The sequence below is a fragment of the Cetorhinus maximus genome, chromosome 14 (assembly GCF_964194155.1).
Source record: "Cetorhinus maximus chromosome 14, sCetMax3.hap1.1, whole genome shotgun sequence".
NCBI classification, from domain to species: Eukaryota; Metazoa; Chordata; class Chondrichthyes; order Lamniformes; family Cetorhinidae; genus Cetorhinus; species Cetorhinus maximus.
Window position 1 is genome coordinate 77981086 of NC_135892.1, and position 27197 is coordinate 78008282.

General features: G+C 41.8%; 1 protein-coding gene across 3 annotated transcripts in view; it reads right to left on the bottom strand.

The window, feature by feature from the left end:
* hhat (hedgehog acyltransferase) overlaps positions 1-27197 on the bottom strand; it is a 346318-nt gene that overhangs the window by 308699 nt on the left and 10422 nt on the right. For all 3 annotated transcript variants that reach the window (XM_078557118.1, XM_078557117.1, XM_078557119.1), the window contains exons 2-6: positions 18582-18649; positions 12754-12867; positions 11237-11431; positions 6973-7188; positions 5223-5394 (exon numbers count right to left, since the gene is read on the bottom strand). In XM_078557118.1, the coding sequence (XP_078413244.1) occupies positions 5223-5394; positions 6973-7188; positions 11237-11431; positions 12754-12867; positions 18582-18649 (765 nt within the window). The remainder of the gene's footprint in view (positions 1-5222; positions 5395-6972; positions 7189-11236; positions 11432-12753; positions 12868-18581; positions 18650-27197) is intronic.

Consider the following 27197-nt stretch of genomic DNA (forward strand, 5'->3'; position numbering starts at 1 on the left):
TGAATATGGCTACTTTGTTTTTTCCCTGTCAAAGTTAGTTCAAAATAAAAATTCAGGATTCACTTTGCTTTTATACAAGAAAAACTTACAATATCTTAATATTCACCTCTTTGATCAAGCTTTACATCACGCCTCCCAACAAGCTCCATCTTTCACTCAGCACCCATTTTTGCCTGATTTTTTAAAAATTCATTCATGGGATGTGGCCGTCGCTCGCTAGGCCAGCATTTATTGTCCATCAATACTTGCTCTTGTGAAGGTGGTAGTGAGCTGCCTTCTTGAACCATTGCAGTCCATGTGGTGTAGGTACACCCACAGTGCTGTTAGGGAGGGAGTTTCAGGATTTTGACCCAGCGACAGTGAAGGAACGGCGATATATTTCCAAATATATATTACTGCTACAAAAGAGTTTAAACAATTTAAAGGTGCTATATAAATGTAAGTTGTTATTGTCGAAGCTATTTGTTCTACAGTGCTATTCTGTCAGAAGATGCAATTGCAGCAGTCAGATCCAAAACACTGGAAAATCTTATGATGTCAGTGATACATACAAGCAAAGGAAAAGAGCTACTTAAGAACTTCCAACAGAATATGGCAATACAGTTCAACTATCCTTTATCCAAAACCCTTGGGGTTGATTGCGTTTCGGTATTCAGATATTTTCGGTTTTCGGATCTACCGTATGTACGGCAGGCCTACTTACATTACAATAGCCTAGGCCTAGGCTAGCTATAGTCTACAAATACTAGGTTGTTTCTTCGTTTCCCAACTCTCACACACCCTACTTCTTACCTGTTAACACTTATTACAGCTGTAAAATAATATTACATTGCTATAGTAACATACAAATTAACTGCCTAGCCATTCAAAAAAATCATTCGTCTTTTGGATGTGTTCGGTTTTTGGATATGGAACAAGGATATTCAACTGTATATTCCAAATTTAATAATACACCAGCTTATGTCCCGGGTAGAGAGGAGGGTACGGAGACTAAAGAGGAGGGAGGAAGGAAGAAGTGGGGAAGAGGGTGGACAGTGATGGGCAGGTATAGCAGGTGGGAAGATAAGAGAGGAAGGTGAAGATAGGAGAGAGTTAAACTGCATGGGAAGAAAGGATAGGTGATTGTTCCCTCCGCAGAATAAGTGAGTTTTCAGTTGAGAAACAGGATGGCTGATGTGATTCGGCTCACTGTTTATCATCATGAGGCAATAATATATCAATAAAACAGACAGTATTATAATTCTGTATAATTCTCATTTGTCTGAGCCATTAGTTATGCCTCAACCAACTAGAAACAGATTCTCAGGTAATTTATCTCACTGCTGTTTGGAGGGTCTCTCTGTGTGCGTCTGGCTTCCATAATTCCCCACATTACAACAGAGGCTACACTTCAAAAAGTACTTCAACGGCCGTAAAGAGAGAGAGAGAGAAAGAGAGAGAGAAAGGGAACCAAGAAAGAAGCCATTGGGAGGAGACCACTGGGAGGATGAGACCACTCATCCTCCAATGAGAGAAACCGCTGGGGAGAGGAATAATGAAAGATGCTCCAAGCAGTAAAAGTGACGTGGTTGACAGGCTCTAATTAGTGAGGGCCTGGGAGAAGCCCTGGAGAGCTGAAAAGGCAACAGAAGGTTGGTGACTCTGTGCTGCGAACCATTGGGGCAAAGGTAACCCTTTGGAGTGTGCATGAAGAACTGAAGTTGTGCCTGAGAGTTGGTGCTGGGACACAGACTCAGGAACCCAGTGGAATGTAGTCCCAGGAGAACGACATTAAAATCCTGGGAGGTGAGCAGTCATTGGGGCAGTCCAGGTCAGAGCAGCTTTGAGGGAATTCAAAGACTCGACCTTCGAAAATGAAAAGCTTGGAACCCCACATGAGGGACACAGAGTTTTAACAAGATTATGTAACTCACAGTAGATACTGACATCGGGGTGGGTTGCTGATAAGCCTGTAGGATCTGCCTTGGTCATATCTGTCATTCATTTTGCAGCGTGGTGTGTAGACCACAGTTGGCCTGTTAATTCACATGCACCTCATGTTACTTCTGTATGCTAGAGTATCAGATAGATATTGTAAATTGTTTTATTGTTCTGACTACAGTAAAATTTATTTTGTTTGTTCCAAAACAGTGGAACCTTGTAGCTTTATTCTCTTAGTAAGTGCCTTTGTTCTCAAACTTTGTCCAACTTAAACAAAAAGTTACTGGTCCCTGGCCAATCATGCCAGGAATTTGGGAGTCTGGTCCAGGATCATAACAAGATGCAGTAGCAGACTTTTACGTAGATATTTAACAAATCTCAGCAAAAAATTTATCCCAAGGAGAAAGAAAGACTCATTGAGAAGGATGCAACATCCGTGGCTAAATAAGGAAATTAAGGATCATGTCAAATTGGAAAGAAACACTGTACAAATCTGCAAGAATTAGTGGTAGGGCAGAAGATCGGTCAGATTTTAAGAACCAGCAAAAAAATGACCAAAAAAAGTGGGAGAAAGTAGAGTATGAGAGAAAGCCAGCTAGCAATATGAAAACAGACAGTAAGGACAGAATTTTCCCCCATCGGGGGGGAAGTTGAAGAGCAGGCGCGCGGAGGCGTGCATCTGATCGGCGCCCCCAATTGGGGATGCGCCAATTAAGGCCCACCCAGCATGACGTCCGCACGGAAGCGCTATACACTCCTTGTGTGGGCGGGGTGATTCCCTGAGCCAAGAGTGCGTTCTTTCGCACATGCGCATGAAAGAGCGCACTCATCTCCCTGAGGCTAAGTGCTGCCTCAGGGAGATCGGCTGTACATTAAAAAATATTAAAAATAGAAAAAAAAATTCCCTGACATGTCCCCTAATGTGACATTGTCACATGGGTTGGGACATGTCCATAACTTTTAAAAACACTTTAATTAAATTTTTTAAAACCTACATGAAACCTCATCCCACCCATGGATGAGGTTTCATGCTTTTTCTAATGCCCACCAGGGCTCCTGGCCTGCCCACCAACCTTAAGGTTGGACAGGCAGGTCCATTAATTACTTCAATGACTCTGTCAATGGCCTCAATTGGCCACTGACAGGTCGGCGGGCGCACAGCTGATTCTGCTGAGCCCCCGCCTACCTGAAAATTTAAATGGGGCGCGGTGACGTCGGGAGTTCTGCCCGACGTCACCGCGCGTCATTTTATGCGTTGGCGAGCGAGCCCTGCCCCCCGTTCGCCGACGGGAAAATCCTGGCCTAAGAGTTTCTACAACAATTTAAAAAGGAAAAGATTAACCAAAGCTAGTATTGGTCCTCTACAGAGTGAGTCTGGGGAATTAATAATCGAAAACAAGGAAATGGCAGAGGCGTTGAACGGGTATTTTGTGTCTTTTTTCACTCTAGAAGACTTAGAGCAGGATTTTGACCTCGGCGTGCGGGCACGGACAGTGGGCCCAAGAGCGGCCAGGAAACGGGCTGCCGCCTACAATCGGCCTCCAACCGCGATTTCACGCTGGCTGACCAATTAATGGTCAGCTGGCGTGAAAGGCGCGCTGAAATGCTCAGCAATGCCATGGTGAGACAGGAGGAGGGTGAGCGCCGAAGTCAGCGCGGGCACTGGGGAGCACGGAAGGAAAGCTCTCTGAAGGCAGAGAACTACCTCAGGAAGTTGACGAATTTAAAATCATAAAAACATAATGAAAATCCGGAAACAATGTCCACGTGTCAGAATGAGTCTCTTCAACATACAGATGTTGAAAATTATGTCCACACATTTTTACCTTCTTTTCAATTAATCTTGGAAACCACATCCTGCCCTTGGATGAGGCTTCCTCAAAAATGCAAAGGCCCACCAACTAAAACCTTGGACGGGCAGCGAAAAATCCCTATTTGAAACTTTCATGGCCTTAATTGGCCTCTTAATTGTTGGCGGGCGCGCTTCTGACTTTTGAATGTGCCCGCCAACCGAAATATTGTGCAAGTGCGCTACGATGTCGGGACACTCGCCCGATATCATCGTGTGTTATTTTACGCTCCACCGTGTCGGGCGCCCACCCGCACGCCAAAAGCTTCCCAAGGATACTTGTAAATTAAGAAGTGAATGGGAGAGATGAATCTAAAACAATCACCACCACCAGGCAAAAGGTACTGGAAAATCTATTAGGCCTAAAGGCCGACAAGTCGCGAGGACCGTGTGGCCTGCATCCTAGGGCAATTTTTAAGTTGGTGGGTGGGCGTGCCCCCGACCCGATCAGATGTGAAATCGCCCGAGATTATGTCGGGCAAGCGTCCTGACATTTCGCGCGATATTTCGGTGGGCGGGCACATTCAAAAGTCAGAAGCGCGCCCGCCAACAATTAAGAGGCCAATTAAGGAATTAAAGGTGTAACTGTCTCTGATTTTTCATGGTCTGTCCAATCTTATGGTTGGTGGACGGGCGAATCGGCCAGGCGGTCTTTGCATTTTTCATGAAACCTCAGCCAAGGGCTGGATGAGGTTTCCATTGTTAAATGAAAGAAAAAGAAAAATCTATGGACAGCACTTTTATCATGGGCAGAATTTTCAGCTCGGCAAGCACTGGCGGGATCTGCTCGCCGAGGCATAAAATGACATGGGGTGACATCAGGCGTGCGTCCTGACGTCACCGCACATCATTTAGATTTTCAGTTCGGCGGGCACGCAGCCAACTCGGCTGCGTACCCACCAAGCTGCCAAAGGCCTATTAAGGCCATTTAACTAACAATTAAAATAATTAACGGAGCTGTCCGTCCAACTTTAAGGTTGGCGGGCAGGCAAAGAGCCCAGGCGGCCTTCGAATTTTTCATGGAACCTCATCCACGGGCGGGATGAGGTTTCATGAATGACTTTAAATGTTCTCAAAAATTTTTATTGAAATTAATGCACATGTCCCAGGTCATGTGACAGTTTCACATGAGGGGACGTGTCCTTAAAATTTTTTCAACACTTTATTGAACTGCTAAAACATAAAACTAATCTCCCTGCCTCAGGGAGATTTTTGCGCTCTTTCACGTACATGCGCAAAAGAGCGCACTCCCGGCTCAGGGAACACCCCCTTCCGCCCGCACAGGGAGCGCACATACGAAGCATTTGTTTCCTAACATCAAATGCCTGCAAGGGGCTCATGTGAAAGCAAGAATTGTTGTCCAAGCTTAAAATCATATACGACACTTGATATCTTCCCTAACAGAAGACTATTTGCACTTTTCATTAAAAAGAGATAATGATCTTGCACTAACCTAAAGTCCAGTAGGAGGCAGATTCCAATATTGTTTCTTGCTGCTGAATTGCATGAATGTACATCAGTTGAAGCATGGACTCTGTCAGCCACCACCAGAAAAAAATGCGCATTCCACTCAGTAACAAACATAAGAGATTTGTTTTGGGGACAAATGTCTCTGCTTTACACATCTGTTTTATTTTGGAAATAAAAAGAAAATAGAACAAATGAATCCATTTAGAAGTAGAGAAGTATATATTCATCTTATTTTTTTTTAACAGCGGTTCTCAACTATCTGCCCCAGTCAACAACCTTTTCACAAATGGTTTTCAACTGCCAATATACTTTACAGAGGATTCCTCATCAATTGTTTCCGATGCTTGGCAATTTCTCACATTTTTCTTTATTCTGACAAAATTCATTATCAAACAGTGACAACGAAGAAAATTCTATTCCGGCTTCAAACAATAGTTAATAAGTCCCCAATTGTTTTATCCTAATACAAAGTCAACATACAGAATGCCTTTTAGACTTACTAACCAGTACTATGCCACTGATTTAATGCCTTCCTTCTTTAACTGAAAAATCTACTTTCACGTTTAAGAACATTACATAACTTGTGGGTTTGCTTTGCAGGTTTCTTTGCAACACTATAGGGCACAAACCACTTGTTGTCTCTTATTCATCTGCCAAATCAAAGCCTAGCACCACTAGCCCCCTCTGCAACTGGTTTTGGTTTTTTTGCATATAAACTAGCCAAAAATAATAGACTAGAATTCTCCAAATGTTCAGTCCTTTTTAAGTCAATCTTCCATTTGAATAAGTGAAGCCATTTTTCCAAACACAAACCCCATCTAGTATTCATTATGCTTAATTTTTAACTCCCTCACTTTCCAATCTTTCAAAAGAAATACATAAAATTATCCTAATTCTAGTCGCGATTGAACATATGAGAACTGTATTCATGATGGTGTCTTTGACAAGCAAACACAAAGTCTGTGTTTATAGTGAGGAGAATGTTAAAGGCGGCATGGGACTGGACTTTCTTCCATTCACTGGAAACAGGGCATGGTCACTGCCAGAAACCCTCTGCACTTTTCTAGCTGGCACTTCATTTGATATGCAGGGCCTGTTTTCAGCTGTATTTTTGTCACCAAGTGGTGTACCACATCTGGGAGGGAGAGAAATGCAGTTTTGCTGCAATATTTAAAAGGCAGCAGCTCTTTAAAGGGCCAGGAGGGCTTGAAATCAAAGAAGACCAAAAGAAACAAAACATCTTCAGCTGTGGCAAGCATTCCCATGTTGCCATATTTCTCTTGGTTCCACTAATGTAGAATTATCTTTGCTCAAAGCATTTCAGTCCCATGTGGGTAATGCAACAGCTAATACGCACATAGCAAAGTCGCAGCAAGAGCAGATGAGCTGAATGACCACTTAAATTTAGCAGGAAAAAGTTACAGAAATCAGATCCATGCTAACAATGCGGTGGGGAGAAAATTAACCATACAATATTGTATCAGAAGTTCCAAGAACATCCTTTTAAAGCTCTCTAAATTCTAGAAATTGTTCAAGTAACTCTGTACTAGTTAATTACTGAAACCTGGCCATGTTATTCAGACTACAGAAACATGGCCTGTATATAATTTAATTTAAAACATTGCTGGACTTTTTCCTGTTACTAGAACATAATAAAACTGAATGCTCATAGCACAATGTAAGTTCTAAAGCCAATGTTCTGTTTCCAAAGAGATGTGAATATATTAATTCACCTGATTATTGAAGTCATCATAGCATATGATAGGTCCATTGTGAAATACAGGGTAGTAGAATACATAAGCTAGCAGCCAACAGAAGGATACGTAGCACCTTTGAGGACTATCACGATACCAGCAGTACTCCAGGCTAAAACTTGTGTAACGCAGATTGCAAAGAGCCAAGCAGAATAAAAGCAGGAAGTACTCATTCTCTGTCTCATACCATCGTTTCTAAAACAAATAGAAAGTATTACCTTGACATCAGAAGAAAAAATAAATACATAATTCTACTCGCTGTGTGGAAAATTATCAGCAGACTGAGGGAAGAATGTGCAAGGAAGTAATTCAGTTAAGAATTTCTGACATAGTGTTTCATGAATATCAACAGAACCACTAAAAGGTTGGCAACATAGCGGTAATATTACTGGGCTAATGCTCTGGACACAAAAGTTCAAAATCCCATCACGGCAGCTGGGGATTTAAATTAAATTAATAAATCTAGAATAAAATGCCAGTCTCATTGATAATAATCAATCATTTAATAACCCATTTGGTTCACTAATATCCTTTAGGGAAGAAAATCTGCCATCCTTACCCAGTCTGGCCTACATATGACTCCAACTTCACAGCAATGTGGTTGACTGTTAACTGCCCTGCGAAATGGCATAGCAAGCCATTCAGTTGTATTAAACCACCACAGAAAAACGTTGGGCAGGATTTTCTGGCCCAATGCCATATTCCTGTCCTGCCCATGACGAGTGTCGGGGCTGGAAAATCCCACCTACACCACATGGACCGCAGCAGTTCACCATCATCCCCCTCAAAGGCAGTTAGGGATGGGCAATAAATGCTGGCTTTGCCAGCAAGGCTCACATTCCAAGAACGAACAAAAGAGGTTAAATTAGCACCTGAAACTCACTACCAGTTATTGTTATTTATAATGAATGCAGGGTTTCTTTAATTATGCTCATGTCAAAACCTTGATATTTATCTCTGTCACCCATTGGCTGCCCTGCACATCAACTTGGTTATTTGGAAACATACACAGCTTATATGGGCTTCCAGCACTGCTGTCCCCCTACTCTTAACAAAAAATATGCTGTTAGAAACAGATTCCACTCGGAATAAAATAAAAAAAGATTCTGAACTATCTCCAGATTTAATGTATTAAACTGTAAAGGCGATTTTACTTCATTCTAAGTAGAATGTGATTAGTTATTTGCTCAATGCACTTATATAATGCCACTAGTGAGATAGGTAGTCAGAAAGCAGAATGACAGAAACTGATAAAACGCTTGTCATTCAGTAAAATGAAAAGCATACCAATATGATCAATTATAAATGTAATGGTTTATTGTAAAATAAAATCTACATATATAAGGCAGTATGATCAAGAAGACAAGGTCATAATAACATGGGATCTAAAAGATAAATTTTGCACTAAAATTGGTATTAATGTACTGTCACTGTAGATTAAATAAGAAATACATTAATTATACATCTAAATTACAGTGAAGATTTGCTTCCTCTTGTTGACTTAAAAGTTCTAGGCGCTGATCTAATAACATTAATTGAAAGTAGGTAGCAAATCAAATCTTAAGATACCATTCAACCCTTTGAATACAAGTTGTACACAGAATTCAATTCAAGCTGAACTTCTAATCACTTCATTGGGATTGGCCTGGATTCAGCGAAAATTTCAGAAAACACATACATTTCTAAATCCTGCACAGTGGTAGCGAAATTGTGCCTAGATAGCAAGGTAAAATTACCCCTGTATAAATTGAAAAATTTCCAAAAAGCTAATCAATTATATTACAAGGTTCTCTTCATAGTTACAGTCATTGTCACTTCCCATTCATTGCAGCATTGTTACCATGTGTCTTTATCAGCTCTGCAATATTTAATAAACTAGAGAAACATTTCCTTTTCACTAGAGGTCCAGCAGTTCATTCATTGCCCCAGACTCACTCTTGAAAGAAATCTACCTCCACCTAGTGGTCTAAACAAGAATTAGCAAACTTGTCCAATGGCTCCAATGAACCTCACTCTTCAATTGAAAATAGAATTTGAACTTGCAACACAGAAAGTGAAGATAGCTTAGAAGAAAATTAGCACCTCAAACTCATGGACTCAATCACTCCCATTTCTGTCAGCAGCTCAAACTCTCACAGGCAGCAAAAGGAGGTGGGGCTACATGTGCCCAATTGCCGAACAGCTGATGTTCAGTATGAACATATGGCCAATAGATTTTAGTGAATTAGTTAGGCAAAACACAGTTCCTTGCCAGGAATTGCGCCTCAACCATGGGTGATAGACCACCTAAAGTATGCTGTCTGCTCATTTTACATGCCAGAGCAGGACTCCCAAGGTGCATGTCATGTTCATCACAGAAGGTTTCTTTTTTTTTCAATTTTTGGTTTGCACTATGCATTAGTTGCTTTGCCATGTTAATTTTTTTTCTCTTTTCTGCCAATGAGATCTTTTGTTCTTAGTTGCTGCAAGCGTTTAAATGGCACTATGTAAGTGCTAAGTTGGCTGTAGACCCACTGAGAAACCTACAAGCAGAGAAGGGCCTTGGGGTAGAAGCAAAGGATTGCTTTTTTATCCGACCTTCAATTGCAAGACTAGTATGCCATCTAGCTTTGTTTTTGTGTGCAATGCTTCAAATGGTATCTCCCAGAGCGTGTGGTAGATCTCCACTGAGAATTGTATTATGTTTGATGCACCCTTCAAGATTTGTGTGAAACACTGAGGAACATATTTACCATCACCTACCTTCCAATACCAGCAAACCTCTTCCTCATTTGCAACCAGATACAGTTTGCAAGGAGGTAATTCCATGTATTCAGCTGGCAGCTTTCCTCCAGTTAATTTTTTTTTTAAAAAGAGACCATTTGAAGGCCAGCTCCCACTCCCTTTGTTTTCGATCAATGTCAAGATTTGTGCTATTGCATATGCTCCTTGTTTCAATTATACAGCTCTCAGAAGAGCAGAATTAAACTGAATCAAATCAGACCATTGAAAGATTTTTTTTTAAAACTAGAAGTTACATAACTCTGACCAATAAGTAGGTCACTATACCACAAGAGATGCAATGCAATATCTCATATGTACAACAAATGAACTTCGTTATAAATAACAAAACGAGCATCTCACATATGTCATTAGTTGCCCAGGTCAACTCATAATAAAATGTGGTACATTAGGACACAAATCTGACATCCATTATTTTCCCTTTGCGTGGATCAATTTCACTTTACTATTGTTCTACTCCAGAAAGCTAGTTAGTGAAGGATAGTACTGGAGCCAATCTCTACTCAGTTTTACATTTATTTACAGAGTGAAACATTAAAGCCTATACCTTCCAATTCAACAACAACACAGTTTCAGTAAGTATATTTGCTCATGCGAAACCCAATGAATGTACTCCACCTGCACATAATGAAACACAGTTATGCAACTCCTCTCCCCCGGATCGCCACGAGCATTCAAGCTTCCTTCCATGCATTCCCTCTCACTGACTCAGCCGTGCCAACATAATACCACTACTTCACTTGCCCATAGTAAAGAGTTACAGAGGCTGTCCCCTTGGATCTCCTGGCTTCTCTCAAGTCCCTCTTGCTTTAAGTCAGCTTCCTGCAGCTTTCTTCTCTTTAAGCTTGGAACCTTCCTCTCTGCTCTTCACTCTTAACTTCACTTAACAAGACATTTTCCAGGTTCCTGTCATTTTCCTTTGACTTAACTGTCCTCTTGAGACCTTTCCTGTTCCACTCCCCTGGATTTGGGGACTTTCTTCTTTAGTTTCTGGAACCTGCTTCTGCAATTTCCTCTCCTGTCCAGCCTCTCTGGGATCCTGTCTTCAACTGAACTGAAACTGTTTTTTTTTATTTTCTCTGTCTCTGTGGGTCCCTCTCTCTGGACCCATGTTGTTAAGCAACAGCTCAGTTTTTTTTTAACCTTGTGTTGTTTTAGCTTCCCTTCAAGAGTCGTAAAACTTTCATTAAAATGCAGGCATCTTTTAAAGTTAAACTCTCTTTTTTCTTAACACACAAATACAGAAATACAAATTAAACACACTCAAATATAAATATAACTTACTTAAACTATCTCTATTTCCTAACAGTATTCATGCTAATTATAACTTATCAAAAAAGTGGCTGAACTAGTACTTGAATAATTATTCTCCAGTGTTATCCTTGACTTCTAATTTACAACACATTCCTGAAATCAGTATAAAAGTTTAAGTTCTTTGATACCTCATATGTAACATTCTTACCTGAATTTTTCCAAGAGAATCCATTTGTAAGCTATACAGTAGTAGAATTGAACACAGCCAAGACAATATAGGCACTTGCAGCATAGCCACAGCGTAGGAGATGAACAAATGCAACATTATTACTAACAGGCCTTTGCAGCCTACTGTAAAGAAGCAGGCCAACATCCCGTATATCATCAGCAACCACAGCCTAAACTAAAGAAAAAGAATCCTTATGTTACCATACGAAACATGAACAAAGCAATTAAGTGTAAACTTTCTGCATTACAGAGCTTCTGTTTCCTTCCTTGGTACAAACAAGTTTCACTTTAGTACTGCTGAAAGACAACTAGCATTGTTTCTGTTATGCTTAGATTTATTTGAATATCACAGTATGAGCTGAAAATATAAAAGAACATTGGTTTGCTGTAGGTTTATGATGTAATTTAGGATGAATTATATAAGAAATATAAACAGAAAATGTTGAAAGTACTCAGGAGGTCAGGCAGCATTTGTGGAGAGAAAAACAAGTTAACATTTCAAGTTGATGACCTTGTGTCAGAACTGTTTGAATGAAAGGCCAATTGACTTGAACCATTACATTCTTTCCAGCATTTTCTGTTTTACATTTCCAGCATCCACAGTATTTTACTTCTGAATTATACAAGAACATTAGTTGGAATTTTAGGATAATAAACAGATTGGAATACAAAAAAGTACATGAAGGATTCACTCCACTCAATTTTTACAAGTATTTCACTAAATGATTATTCGATGCAATGCAATGCAATCCATTTTGGAATTCATAAGATTTCATAAGTTATGATATTAGGATTATTATACAATTAAGATGCAACTTCCTCCCTCGCTTTCTGCTTTCTGAATCAAATCGATGCAATACAACTCCCTCATGAGCAAAACAGTTATACTGTGGGATATTATCAATGCCAACCCTTCCACATACAAATAGATCCCTTCTTCAGTTCCTTTTAGACTTAATATAATCTACAGAATAGGAACAGGCCATTCAACCCAACAGATCTATCTCATGTTAATGCTCCACATATGCCTGCTCCCACTCTAATGATCCATTTCCTTGTATTACATAAAAAAATATTATAGCAGAATTTAATTCAAAAGCATTGCACATCCACCATACTTGGTCAATATAAATACCCTTCTATACAAATATCATTTAAAAAGGGTATGTCACTTATAAATACTTACACCCATCCCTACCAATTAGTGTTTCTCATTAAACAACCCATTTCCTTTTAGCTTAAACATTTCAAAGTTTTCCAGTTTTCTGTTTTTGCAGGGAAAACTCTGCAAATGGAAAAATACAATTGCAATTCATTGAATATCTGGCAGTAGAAAGAAAAGGTTGCCTACATATTTACATAATAGAAATCAGATTTATGATAGAAAGCTTTAAAAGGTTTGTTTGAAAGATGACATCCCTGTCACACCAATATATTCTCTCCAGTAAATGCCACGTTTCTGATACTTTTATTCCAGCTTTAATGGATAATACAAACCTTCGGAAGAAAGGCACTGGTCATTTGTGATATGATTACGTGACCAAGCAGAGTCCACATCAACAAATTCTTTACCCACTCTGTCCAAAAGCTCCATTCAAAATCTGTTGGGTCCTGAAAAGTGTTGCAAAGATTAGTGCCCTAAAAATTCCTCAAATAATAAAAACACGATCAAATGGAATTGTAACTTTGCTACAATGGAATTGCAAACAGAAAATGAGGATTAATATCACAACCAAGCCAAATCTTGCCCTCGCCCACTTCCCTGTTTAAATACATGTTCCAGCAGGGGTTACTGGATACTAATAAACAATGAACACATTGGCCAATTTTTTTTTGCACTTCGTAGGCTGGGGTATGAGTTCAGTTGTGCACTAATTCAGATTAATTTGGGCAGAATTAACATGGGTGAGGGATCAGGGCTGGGAGTTTCCCAGAGATGGATATTTGTTGGAGAAAAATGCAGATACTGAAGGAAAATATGCTTTTTATTTTCCATAACTGCCTTGTGATCTTCTCTCTCACCCACAGTGTATATCTGTGAATTTCTCTGTGTCTCCATTCCTTCAACTCTAGCTTTTTGTGCACAACCACCCCAAACCATCACCCTTTGCCCCATACTGATATCTGTGCCTTCAGCTTCATAGGCTTCACGCTCTGGAATTTCCTACCTCAGCCCTTGCACTGTCCTTTCCTCCTTAAAAAACTGCTTATTTGATTAAGCTTTGGGTCATCCCTCCTAATATCTCTTTCTTTGATTCAACATTCATTTCTGTTTACTTTTCTGTAAGTACCTTGGGACATTTTTCTTACATAAAAGCGCCATTGTAAACATTTGTTGTTGTTGTTGCTGCTGGCTTTGTCAAGTGTATATGGCTTAGTATCTCTCTGCCCTGATGTGCAGCTTTCGCTTTCACTCTCACTCCGCCCGAGTGTCACAGAATGTATTTGCTCTCTTACTGTCCATAATCAGCATATTTTGTATGGATAGAGGTGTGCATTTTCTTGCCCCTGGAGTGTGTATTCTAATTAAATAATGCAGCGGCAAGCTATCGTGAGTTTGAAATAAAGAAGGTTATTTTCTCTCACACACATGTCCCAAATTAACTCGATATCACACGCTTAGTCTCACACATGCACATACACACACTAAGATTGGATACAGATAAAGATGGTGTACTTGTGCAGATTAGCTAATTCAGTCTCTGATTTACAATTTCCGGTCTCCCACATGGTAGACCTGTGGTTTCTTGAATGGATTCGATGATTTAAAGTTGAAGTGAGGGTCTTGTAAAGTGAAGGGGTCACTGCAGTTTGTGAGGTTTCTTGTAGTTGAATACCTAGAAGGTTGGTTCGCAGGTGAACTTTGAAGCTGGAACAGGTTAAGCACTTTGGATGCTTGATGACTTGCAGCTAGTCTCAGAGTCCAATTATCAGACTAGCTGATGACTGATAGTTCTTAAAAGGCCAAGATGGCACAGCCTTTCTCTGAAGCTTTTGTCTTGTTGATGTTCTTCTGCAATCTGGCCTGGTCTCTTCTGGGTTTTGGGATAATAAAAGGATCTCAGTATCAGATGCCAGTTGCGGTCACACAGTCGCCAGCCATTGTCCACCCAGAATGATTTAAAGCTAAAAGGCTATTGATATACAACAGAAGATAGATGAAGTGTTTCACACTTAACTTGTGGATAACTGGTCTCATCAGCTTTCCTTTGTTGATTTGCAAACCTGGAGTCATAGGGCAGAATCTTCTGAGCCCACGAGCAGCAGGAAGCTTGGCGGAGGGGGGGAACTTAATTTGGTATGAGGCCAAATACCAGTTTCCCGATAGCAGGATGAATTTTTGCAGTTATATTCCCGGACTTTAAAAGGTGGGTCGAGGTTCCTGAAGAACAATGTCGGGAAGCCCTTTTGCATGCATTAGGAAGTCATGCTCATTAAAAGGCCAGCTCACCAGAATTAAGTACCCCTCCAAATTAAGTTCCACACCAGTCAGAAATCAGAATGTTCACAACTACATACAAGTGGCATGCACCTGGTGAGGTTGACTTCCTCCACGATTTTGAAGTGAATAACCACTGCTTTGGCCTTCTTGGGAACTGCTCACAAATGCCAGCCTCCTGACTGAGAGTGGGTGCTGGCAGGCCAAGCTGCACTGAGGCTAGACGCGGCAGGCATGATCAACGAGGGGGGGCGGGGGGGTGGAACAGATGCTGAACATGGGAGGGAAGCTAAGGGAGGAAAGAGTGCAGGAGGGGTGGGAAGGTTTGGAAGGATCAACAGGAAGGGTGGGAGGCTGCCTAGGGAAGGGAGACAGACTATCTGGAGCAGGGTAGGAGCCAGCGAGGGAATGTGAGGGTGCAGGGACATGGGGTGGAGGGAAGGGCCTTGCTTGTTAGGTGTAGGCGTTCTGTGGTTGGGTGGGGGAGGGGGTTTCTGGGCAGGGATGGTGGGAGAGATATGGTCCTAGAGGGCAGGATCGGTGCTGTCTATGTGGGGTCCTGGAGGTTGAACTGAGGATACTGGGCAGCAAAGGGGTCAGTCACAGTGAGAGGGGGCAGTGGAATATGGTAGGGTGGCAGGTCCAAGGTAATAGTCGGTTAGCTGAAGGTTCCTCGGGATGGGGTAGTCACCAAAACAGACGAAACAGGTGAATTGGATAACAGGAGGGGTCAGGGTGGGCATGGGGGAAGTTAAGGGTGTGGGCTCAGAGGGGAGAGAAAGCATGTGGGGAGTGTTAGTAATAGGTTCAAGGCCAATGGGGGGAAGTTCAAGGGTGACAGAGGGGAGAGGAATGGGTCAAGGGTGATGGTGGTGGTGGGGAAGTTGCTGGGTAACAAAGGGAGGGTAGAAGGTGACGAACCAAGTTTGGAAGGTGACACACACCATTTCTCAAATCTGACCTTGGCCACACCATTAATCAGTGAGATCCCTCGAAGTGGGAGGTGAGTCTTTTCAGGTGGGTGGAGTTCAAGGTGAGCACAATTAGCCGACTAAAGGGACACCCTAATAATTATAAGGCAACTGGATGAGAACCATGCTCAGTTGTGTTCTCCTCTCTATGGTGAAGCCCACACAGCAGTAGGCTTGTTCCCGACTCATGGGTCTCATAACATCAAGATCCCAGCAAGGTCAGGAGCTGCAGTAATGTCACCTCATGGGATAATCCCCCAGTCCCTGGAATAAGTCTAGTGAACCTTGGTTGCAATTCCTTTATGCAAGGTCAATTCTTCCCTAGGTAAGGAGACAAACAGGACAGACAATACTCCAGGTGAGGTGTCACCAAGGCTGTAGTCAACTGCTGCCAGACCTCATTAATCCTAAACTCTATCACTCTTGCAATCAAGAGCAACTCTTACTTGCCAGCTGCACCTGCATTTTAACTCAAGGTTACTTTTAAACAAGGACACGCAGGTCCATTTGGCCGTCCACACTTCTCATTATCTCAACATCTAGGAAAGACTCTCATTTGCTACTCCTCAAACCACAGTGGACAGCCTCACACTTTTGACCCTCATACTCCATCTGCCATGTTCCTGGCCACTCACTTAGCCTGTCTAATTCCCCTTGAGGCCACTTTACATCCTCCTCATATCTCACAGCAGGACACCAGCAGAACATGCATTGACTTGACTGCAAACGTTGCACAGACATCATTCTAAGAGGCTCAAAACCAGATAGCAATACCTGTTGGGTTGCCTAACACGTGCCTAGGCCACGCATTCACGAATGATGGCCAAGGCTAGCATACTCATGTCAGAATACTCAATGGTGACGCCACTGATGATGTGAGACAATAAATGCTGTGACATTAGAAACAGATAAACGAAGTGCAATGCCCTCAATTTGCTGGGATCATGGCAGCAACTAGCAGCATCATGAGAAGACAGCAAACATGAACACAGTGCAATGAAACATATATTTACAAGTGCCAAAAGTATTAACAATGGTTGTACACCTGTGCCACTGTGTGCCTTCTAAACTTCTTTATCTTTCTTTTTCTATTAGTACGTCTAGGTACAGCCCCAACATCCACAACTGAGGTGGAGGAAGCCTGCTGACTGCTATGCCATGTTAACTGTGATGACTTTGGCGAGTGTCCTCTAGTGGCCCAAGGCCTAGAAGGCTCAGGCCTGATGCCTTTAGGAGTGTCATTTTACAGTGAGTAGACTTAACCTGGCAGAGCGCAGATCGTTCATCCTTTTCCTGCACTACTGGGCAATTCTCCTGTGGGCCCCATGGGTGCTAACGTCCACTGTGACCTCCGCCCAGGCTGCCGTGGTCAGACAGGAGGGCCTTCTGCTGCCATCCCTGGGAAACAGCACCTCCTGCCTTTCCTGGATGGCCTGCAGAACAATCTGCAAGGAAGCTTCACTGAACCATGGTGCCACATGTTGTCTGCTCTGGGACATACTCCCTGTGATGTGGAGAATCTGGAGCTCCTGGCTTGCAGTGAGTGAATGGCTGTTCGGGTGTCCTTTAAATATGGCACCCAGGCCTTCAACCCCATGAGATAATGGCAGGAACTTCCTACCCACCCTCACCACGAGAATTGGTGGGCTCTTCTTGGATGCATGTGTAATGAGCTGAACAGTGCAAGATTGTATGTGGTCAGCCATCCTGCAACCCCCAGCGGAAATCACTTTCACTTCCGTGCTCACCACCGAACTTAGGCTCCAGAACAGAAGATTCTAGCCATAGTGTCTAGGCGTCCATCAACTCTGTTTTGAGTAAGCTTAGAACAATGGCAGATGTGAATGCCACAGATATCATTCGTCCTGGTATGCCCATTCTAGAGGGAGGACCCCACCTTTGGTTATTCAATTTGGAACTTTGAGAAGCTTGATAGTCTGTGCTGAATAAGAAAAGGTCACCTGACCCCTTGGCAGCCATGTCAACAGTCCATCAGTGTCCATTTTAAATAAATGAAAGTTCCAGAAGCTGCCATAATGAGTTCACTCCTTGCATAAAGTTATGAGTATGGCATGCCTCTACTGGGCATGATACGAGTGTATGCCTGACATTGTGATTTTTTTAAAACCCTTTTCCATTCTCTGTGTCTGCGCATGTGTGGGTTTTGCCTACATAATACAAGAGCATTTTGCAATATTCTAAATTCACAACAGGAATCCCACCTCTGACACCAGTTGCTGATACCAGTACCACTTCTCTCCGTGCACTTGCAAGTCAACATGTTAGTAGAACAAATGTAGGCAAGTCCCTTCAAAAGGAAGAGTGGGGTAGGTAAAGGAAAGTCAAATCAAAAGAAAGAGTGAACTTGCATTTTTAAAGCACCATTCACAACCTCTGGACGTGCAAAATGCTCTGTGGCCAATGAGGTGCCTTTGAAGTATAGTCACTGTTGCGGCAGCCGGGGTCTCACAAACGGCAATTAGACAGTGACCAATTTTTGTTTTTAAAGTGATATTGGTTGAAGGATAAATATTGGCGAGGACACTGGGCAAACTCACCTGTTAGCAGCTGTAACAGTGCAGTATTCTCTCAGTACTGCACTGAAGTGCTAGTCTAATTTTCAGTCTCAAGTGGGACTTGAACTCATGACATTTTGACTTAGAAACAAGAGTGCTATAACCACAAGTCAATTTTTAAATGAGTAAAACGGCATGATTGGGCAATATTTGTTCAGAATCACAACCTCAACATAAGCCAATCATTTCTACAGCACCACAGAACAAATCTGTGAATTTGAGTATCTCCCAACTTTTTTATGCAAATCCTGGAGATTTCTTAAAATAATACCAAGACTATGTGATCCATTTTACTTACAAAAATAAACAAGCAGAATTATTCATGGGAGACTTGATTACCTTCTTAAAACCCCAAATAAAGAATCCATTTTCAAATCCAAATTCAGCATCGAGGTCTTCTTCATAATCTGTCAGAAATAAAATACAAGAGTACAGAAAATGAGAATACTGCAGGTTAACTGTAAAATTTGAATTTTAATTTGGATTTCAATTAATAATCTGAAATCAAAAGCAACTTGGGATTTGAAAATATTGTGTTCTGCTGCATAGTTTGCCGTTACATAATATTGCTGAAATGCAAAGAGACAGAAAGAGAATAAAGTTTTCATCCAAAAAGTGTTAGATCACAAAGGATACAGTGCTTGTCCAACTTCTGGATAACGGGCAGATCAATTATGTGACCTTAAAGTAGAGCAGAAATTGCAGGACCACTTAGAGATGTCGCCTGGTATCCCACATTTGAGAGGGAAAGAATGGAAGAGATGCTTAAAAAATATCAAATAGTGAAAGCTTAGGTTTGCAAGTTGACAAAAGACAGCATAGACTCTGAACTAGTAAGAACATGTACCACTTTACCATAAATAGCTCAAGGCAGAGACTATAACATCATTTAAAATCTAATTGAGAACAGAATAATAATAGAGGGATGCAGGAAAATGACAAGGAAATGCAGTTAGACAGCTCCAGTTAAAGAAGTACCAGCTCCAACACTGACCTGCTGGGCTTATTGATCTACCAACGTGCTGTAAATTCTAAGATTACATATTTTAAATTCGAAGGTTACATATTTCCATAACTGGATTCCAGAGTTGAATCTGAAGCACAGGACTTAGCGAAATTAAAGGCATAGCCATGAATGAACTGCACTCACTGTTCACCTTGCTGAGAAAACAAAGTTTTCTCAGGCCATTGAGTAAGAACTTGTTCTAATCCAACAACTGATCCAGTGCAGTACACTCTACAGTCTATATGTGGCTTATGTGAACAGGGCAAGAAACAACAAGGTTCATCAAGCAATCAGATTAAAGAACCCTCACTGAGACACACCAGATTTGAATGGATTAAAAATCGGGCCCGCTAAGGCTAAACCAGGAAGTATAAAGCAAGAAATATATATGGCATTTAAATCATGTACAGGAAGCAAAATAAAGATTGGGAAGAAGAGATGAAATTGAGAGATAGAGAGAGAGAGTGCAAAAGCAAGAGCAAGCAAGAGAGAAAGAGAGCAAGAGTGCGAAGGAAAGAGAAAGAGGGGAAAGCAATTCAGAGAAAGAGAGAAAGTGAGAGAAAAAGAGAAAGCGAGAGAAAGAGAAAGAGAGATACACAGACAAATCTCCAATATTAATTAACAGCTGAAGGAATTATGCTTCACACTTGTAAGCTTAAATTTTCAGAGCCAGAGAAGTTGCTCGTTAGCAATTGTCACTTATCATACTATTAAGAATTCATTTATTCTTGAATGTACCAGTCCTAAGGTTTTCTGCCATCATTAATGGGGCACTTGTGGCCAATTTTCCCAAGTTCACACCATTGCATTGATTTAAGTGCCAAGTCAATCGGCAAAGGCTATTAGAATACACCCTATGGAGTAGCAGGGTTCTCCAACAGCAACTTCCAGATTTTCACATGTGTGGAAGTTACTGTCCCATGTGCTCTGTTATAATAATGAGCGCTAATAGCCTCGCATTACTCCTGTTGCAAAATTTGGACTTAGTTTATACAGGATGCCTTCTCAAGGGCAATTAGGAATAAGCAACAATTTTTTTTTTTTAATTCATTCATGGGATGTGGATGTTGCGGGCTAGGCCAGCATTTATTGCCCTTGAGAGGGTAGTGGTGTGCTACCTTCTTAAACCGCTGCAGTTCATATGTTGTAGGAACACCCACAGTACTGTTAGGAAGGGAGTTCCAGGATTTTGACCCAGGAACAGAGAAGGAACAGTGATATATTGTCCCAAGTCAGGATGATGTGTGACTTGGAGGAGAACTTGCAGATGGTGGCATTCCCATGCATCTGCTGCCCTTGTCCTTCTAGGCGGTAGAGGTCACGGGTTTGTAAAGTGCTGTCGAAGGAAATGCTGGCTTTGCCAGTGGTGCTCACATTCCATGGTAGAATTTTTTTTTTAAATGACAGCAATTTTGAAGTACTAATCATTGCAATATATAGGTAGACACTATTATTGGTAATGTATTGTATACTAAATACTGATTAACTAAGCAATTTAAGATTACTACAATAGTACTTCTTAATGTGTTTGTATTTTCTTGCACAATATAACTTTAACATAATACTATGGGTAGGGCATAAATCTAGTTAACTTAATTACCTCTGCAGTCTTTCACAAGTGAATTGTAAAATTCACAAGTATATAGTAGGTTGTTGTTTGTGCCTGCATGCTATTGTAATGCAAAGGTGCTTGGCAGAGCAAGGGTTAATGTGGGATTGGAGAATAGCATCACCCACGGTATGATGTGGAGTCACATGGTAATGGACTCGAAGAACAGTCTTGAACAGGCTTGTCCAACCTTTTCACTTGGGGAGTGGGGGGGGGGGGGGGGGGGGGGGGAGGAGACACACCACAGTTGCATATTTTTCTCACTCAGGGGGCGATGAGCAAATTTCAGAAAGATAAGTTTTGGCACAACAATAAACTGAATTTCAAAAAAAAAGTTGAGATATTAAGGAAAGAAAAATTGCTGAGCCAAAGTACAGCAATGTGACAGCAATAAACCTTGTTAAATTTAAAAAATTAATAAAAATAACCAGAGTGTGAGAGGGTCAGTGAGTGTGTGTGTGGCTCACTTCCAATCTCGGTGCTCACACACTTACCCTCACCCACTGTGAGTAGGTGCATGTGTATGTGTTGGTGTCAGGTGGTGAGAGTGAATGAGAAACCTGAGACTGGGAGTAAGGCAGACTCACACTCCCACACACACACTTGCAGACACAATCTCTCGCTCCCGCACACACACAGGAAGACACGCTCTCTCGCTCCCGCATACACACGCTCGCGTGTGTATACACGCTCTCGCTCCCACACATACGCTCACTCCTGCACGCACAAACACTCTATTTCCCATGCACTCACCAAGGCACCACCTTCATCCTGGGCCCAAAGTGTCTGGTTCATGGGCTCCAGCCCTGCCACTGCGCGCATCTCCGTGGGCTCCAGCCGCAGCATACCTTCACTTCCCTCAGTCTGGCAGCCCTCAGCACACTCACTACCTGTGTTCACTGCTCCTCTATTCACAGGCTGTTTCTCTCCCATGTTTGCTGCTGACCAGCTCACTAGTGAGGGAGAGAAACAATCTGTGACTGGGGGAGCAGCTCCATGCAGAATCTTCCATTGAAACTCACCTGTCTGATCAGAATTTTGAAAACTGGCTCCAGGGGCCACATAGAGGATCTTTGTGGGCTGGTCTGTACATTGGACAAGCCTGGTCTAAAAAGAACCTACATGGCAGTAGCACCAAGCATGGCAATAACTGGAATCTGTACATAGCTAAGGATTACCAATAAATGGTTCATGTTTAAACATACAAGTCGCAAGATCTCATCAATGAGACACCAAACAAACCCATAATACAACATGGCGGCAGCGGTGGGGTGAAAAGTGGCATTCAAGCGATGAACCCAGAATAGAATCCCAAGAAATTAAAAACTAAAAGCAGCTGCAGCCTAACCAGAGAGACGTACGCCTAAGAAGAAAAATTGAAGAAACAGTTGAAGAAGCTTCATTACAGACTTGGAAGTTGAGGAATCAACTAAAGTGATTGGAGGTCTATTGCATATCCCTGAGTGATGCAGATTAAGGAATCTGGTCAGATCATAAGATGGGTGTGCAAAACAACAAAAAAGAAGCTGGATTAACATTGTAGCAGAGGTGGCAGGCCCAGGGGTTCAGCAGATTGCAGAAGCTGAAGACAGCTGCAACAAAAAATAAAGTTAAAAAAGGAAGGCCTGCAGAAAAAAGTCTGAAAGCTTTGGAAAGGAACAAGGCAGCCAAGTGCCAAAGGGCCCGCCAAAATCGTAAAGGCTTTTGAAAATCAAAAACAAAGAAACCGACAGGCTGCAAACAGCCTGAGTGAAAAAAACGGTTACTACCTTAAAGGGGCTACACATTTAAAGCTGCAACTACTACTACAAAAAAGCAAGCCATGGACAAGAAATTAGAAGAGCCAGGCCCATTTTGGATAAGGAAATGGCTGAACCAGACCCAAGAGTTGGAGTCTTGGAGAAGAGAATTTTTAGTTTACTGGAGAATTACAGGATTAAATGAGGAATCAAAAGAAGTATAGGTTGACAAGTTTTTATTCATGTTTGGTTCATTTGCGGGTGAAGTATTCCACAACCAATGTGTAGATCAATACTCAACAACATTTGGTGAGGTATTGAAAGGCTTTACAGATGTTTTAAACTCAAAGTTGTAGAGAGCACAGAAGGTCTAACACACCCCCAACAAAGCGCTCTGGGCAACAAAAGACCCCAGGGCGAGGGAGACTGAAGACCCCAGGGCAAGGGAGACTGAAGACCCCAGGGCGGGGGAGACTGAAGACCCCAGGGCGGGGGAGACTGAAGACCCCAGGGCGGGGGAGACTGAAGACCCCAGGGCGGGGGAGACTGAAGACCCCAGGGCGGGGGAGACTGAAGACCCCAGGGCGGGGGAGACTGAAGACCCCAGGGCGGGGGAGACTGAAGACCCCAGGGCGGGGGAGACTGAAGACCCCAGGGCGGGGGAGACTGAAGACCCCAGGGCGGGGGAGACTGAAGACCCCAGGGCGGGGGAGACTGAAGACCCCAGGGCGGGGGAGACTGAAGACCCCAGGGCGGGGGAGACTGAAGACCCCAGGGCGGGGGAGACTGAAGACCCCAGGGCGGGGGAGACAGAAGACCCCGGGGCGAGGGAGACAGAAGACCCCGGGGCGAGGGAGACAGAAGACCCCGGGGCGAGGGAGACAGAAGACACCGGGGCGAGGGAGACAGAAGACTCCGGGGCGAGGGAAACAGAAGACTCCGGGGCGAGGGAAACAGAAGACTCCGGGGCGAGGGAAACAGAAGACTCCGGGGCGAGGGAAACAGAAGACTCCGGGGCGAGGGAAACAGAAGACTCCGGGGCGAGGGAAACAGAAGACTCCAGGGCGAGGGAGACAATATCCAGGTAAAGTCAAGGTGGTTGCCGACCATGTCAGTGTAATGAAATGCACAAGCCAAAAAGTTTTATGTAGAAGAAAGAAATGGCCAAGAAACAGTCAAAAGGTGTAAAAATAGAGTTTTTCGAAAATGCTGACCCAGTACCCAAACTGCAACAGCAGATGTCAGTGCGGAGTGAGCAGATGGCTGTGAATGAAGGAAAGCTGCCTGAAGTAACTCAAAATAAGCAAAACGTGCAAAAAGTAAATGAACCTGTTCTACAGGAAAATGTTCGTATCAGAGCTGGGCTGGAAGATTTGAAGCGCAAGATTCAAGCTGAGTTTAGACCTTTGAAAATGCAAGATAAACTGAAGTCTTCAATGAAGCAAGCTGTTCGAGATTTGAACAAACAAATTTCAGAGACAATATAGTTAAGGATTACCAATAAATGGTTCATGTTTAAACATATAAGTCTCAAGATCTCATCCATAAGACACCAAACAAACCCATAACACAACACAAGTATATCATAATTAAGATAGATTTGATGTTTGATATTGCAAACTGACATATGTAAAAGACAAATCTCAAGAAATTTATTCTCCTCCTGAAGAAAAAAAGGCAATGATTTCCACAATGTGCCAGAACAATTTTGTTGCTACATGCTTTAAAATATACAATTTAATTAAAATATGGGAAGTTTACTGCAAGTATCTATCTAATATTGTACTCTCAGATTTCACAGAAATTGTGATTCCAATCTAATGTTGCAACTTACATTTAAATAACACCTGTACAATAGGTGGTATGACTTTGTGGATCTCGAACTTTATCTGGCAGCCTGCTTGTGAAACAGCTATTTCTGGTCATTGCCATTGTTTTTAACTAAAGAATCTGGTTCGATGTTTTAATTATCCTATGAAGTTTGACACTACAGACAATTTTAAGCTAAACTCTCCATTTGTTTCTTTCCAAAGCTATCGTAACAAATCATCAGAACCTTCAAATCAATTTTCCTACAACTTTCTCTCTATGCATGTATCATTGGTACACATGTCTAGTGAATCAGATGCAACACTATTTTTAAACTTGAGTCTACTTTTCCACTAAAATTAGCAAAAATATTGATTTCAGCTCTTTCATTTTCTGATCAGAAACCAAAGTATTCAGAGAATAGTTGAAGGCAAGCGGCCTTGGCCTTTTGTGAATTTCTCTAGTCCTCTGAAAGTTACACTTCTGCAGAAGAAGCCACCCCGAGCAACAAGAGAGCAGTAATCTATAACCAATTCATCTAAGTTTACTTCCAAACTTTTTACGCATTTAAATTTTCAATTGCTGTCGAATATAATTCCTTTGAGCAAACATGTTAACTGTAAACCAGCTTTGTAAGTGGAGGGAAAATTTGTTTTGTTATCAGGTGCATCAGGATTGTACAGATGGTCTGCAGGTGATTTGTAATAAATATCAACATGTTGTCAGACGTATAACAAAAAGCATTGTTGTCAAAATACAGGTTGGCTGGCGAGCAAAGGGAAAACACTGGACATGTATCGCAATTCAAAGCAGACTGTCAGCCCTCAAAAAACAGCAAATCACCATGAAAACAGATTGTCACAAAAACTCCTGTGCATTGTAACGATGTGTCATCATTAGGAATGAGATTTTTCTTTAATTCCCATTTTTAAAAATAATTTAATTCCTATACTTCAGATTTCCCAGGCTGAGCGAAAACCACCTAGTTTCTGTTCCTCAAAGCATGTAACAATTTGAAACACAGAGCAGCTCGAGGCTTTGTAGATTTATTGTTCAGACAAAGAATTTAAGGACTGCATTTTTTGAAGTTCAATAGATTAACACATGCCATGCAAGGCAAGTGGAACTTTAATTTCTGAATATAATAAATGGTAAAGGAATGACTGTAGAGTATAAAAGGACAATAATGATATTTGTTAATGTCTTTGATGGTGACTTTAGCTAAAAACTTGAAAAGGAATGATTACAATGTATATAAGTTTAAATCATTTTTTTATATAAAGAACACCCAATAAGCAACTTTCTTTCCATGTTGTGTGGAAGTGCTTTACCTCCACTCAGTAAAAGTCAGGTATCATGGATAATCATGGGTACAAATATACGTTCCATTCTGTGGCACATTGGTGCTCCACATAATTTATTTCCCAGTTATTCGGGATATTAACAGAGCTACAATAATAGTGAAGATAAAGAAAAAATACAGACATGCATTTATGTAACACCTTTCATGACCTCAGGATGTCCCAAAGTGCATTCAGCCAATTAAGTGCTTTTGAAGTGGTTACTGTTGTGATGTAGAAAATGCGGCCAATTTTGGTCCAGCATTGTGCCACAAATAACAATGTGAAAAATAACCAGAGTGAGGGTATTCAGCCATTGTAATTTAGCACCTGTGGGACTGACAGTTGGTTGACTGGAGATTGTAACATTTAAGATACAGAATGTGCCAAGTTTATTTTACATCAGGCACTGCGTCAGGGCTGAGGCTGAACTCTTTTGCCAGATATCGCAGGACACAGATAAGTCTAAACAGCAGTTGTCAGCAGCAACAGCTCAGCTGAGGAGCTGGGATGGTGTCTGTGAATAGGGGCTTGAGTGTAGTCTGACCAACACAGTGGGACACAGTTTTAGAAGAAGGTTGGCGCAGCTGGAAAAGATGAGCAAAAGGCTAGATCTGGGTGCAGGTCTGAGAGAGACCTAGAACAGTGTACCTTTTGGCGAGCACTGTACCCGTGGAACTCGGGTGGAGTAAAACTGTGGGCTGAAGATCAGGCTAGCTCCTAGGAGGAGAGGACCTGAAATTCCTCATGAAGAAGACAGAGTTTGAAGGACTTTTGTGACTCACAGTGATCCATGAAATCTGAGTGGACTGCTGAGACAATTTATAAAATCAGTCTTAGTTGTATCTGGCATTTAAGGTGCAGTTGATAGTTGATATTCATCCACAATTTTCCTATTAATTCATGTTTACCTGATGTTAATTCTGGGTGTCAGAGTATAGGAAAAATTGTATTTAGTGTTTGCTTTGTTGACTCTTGTATAGTAAAAATTCTTCTGTTTAAAACCGTGGGATCTTGTGGTTTTATTCTCTTAGTAAATACCTGGGATTTTAAATTTTGTCTACTTAAAAAAAAAGAGACTGGTCTTTACCAAAATCATAACACCAAATAATCTTTTTACTGTTGTTAATTGAGGGAAATCCATTGGCCAGGACATCAGGGAGAATTCCCCAATTTTTCAAAATAGTGTCATGGGATCTTTCACATCCACCTGAGAGAATAGAGGGTTTAACATCGCCTCCAAAAAATTCAAAGGAATAAAAAGGATGTTCTTTCAAATTTGCTTAAGGATCAAGCATGTACAGAATATACCCAAAGCTACTAAACCATATGCAATCACTAGGCTCATGCATTTACGTCCTGCTTTCAAGATAAAGTCAGCGGCCCACTAGAATCTCGTGGCTCCTAGTTCACATTCATTTAAAGGTGGCGAGCAAGTCGGTTTTGTGCAGT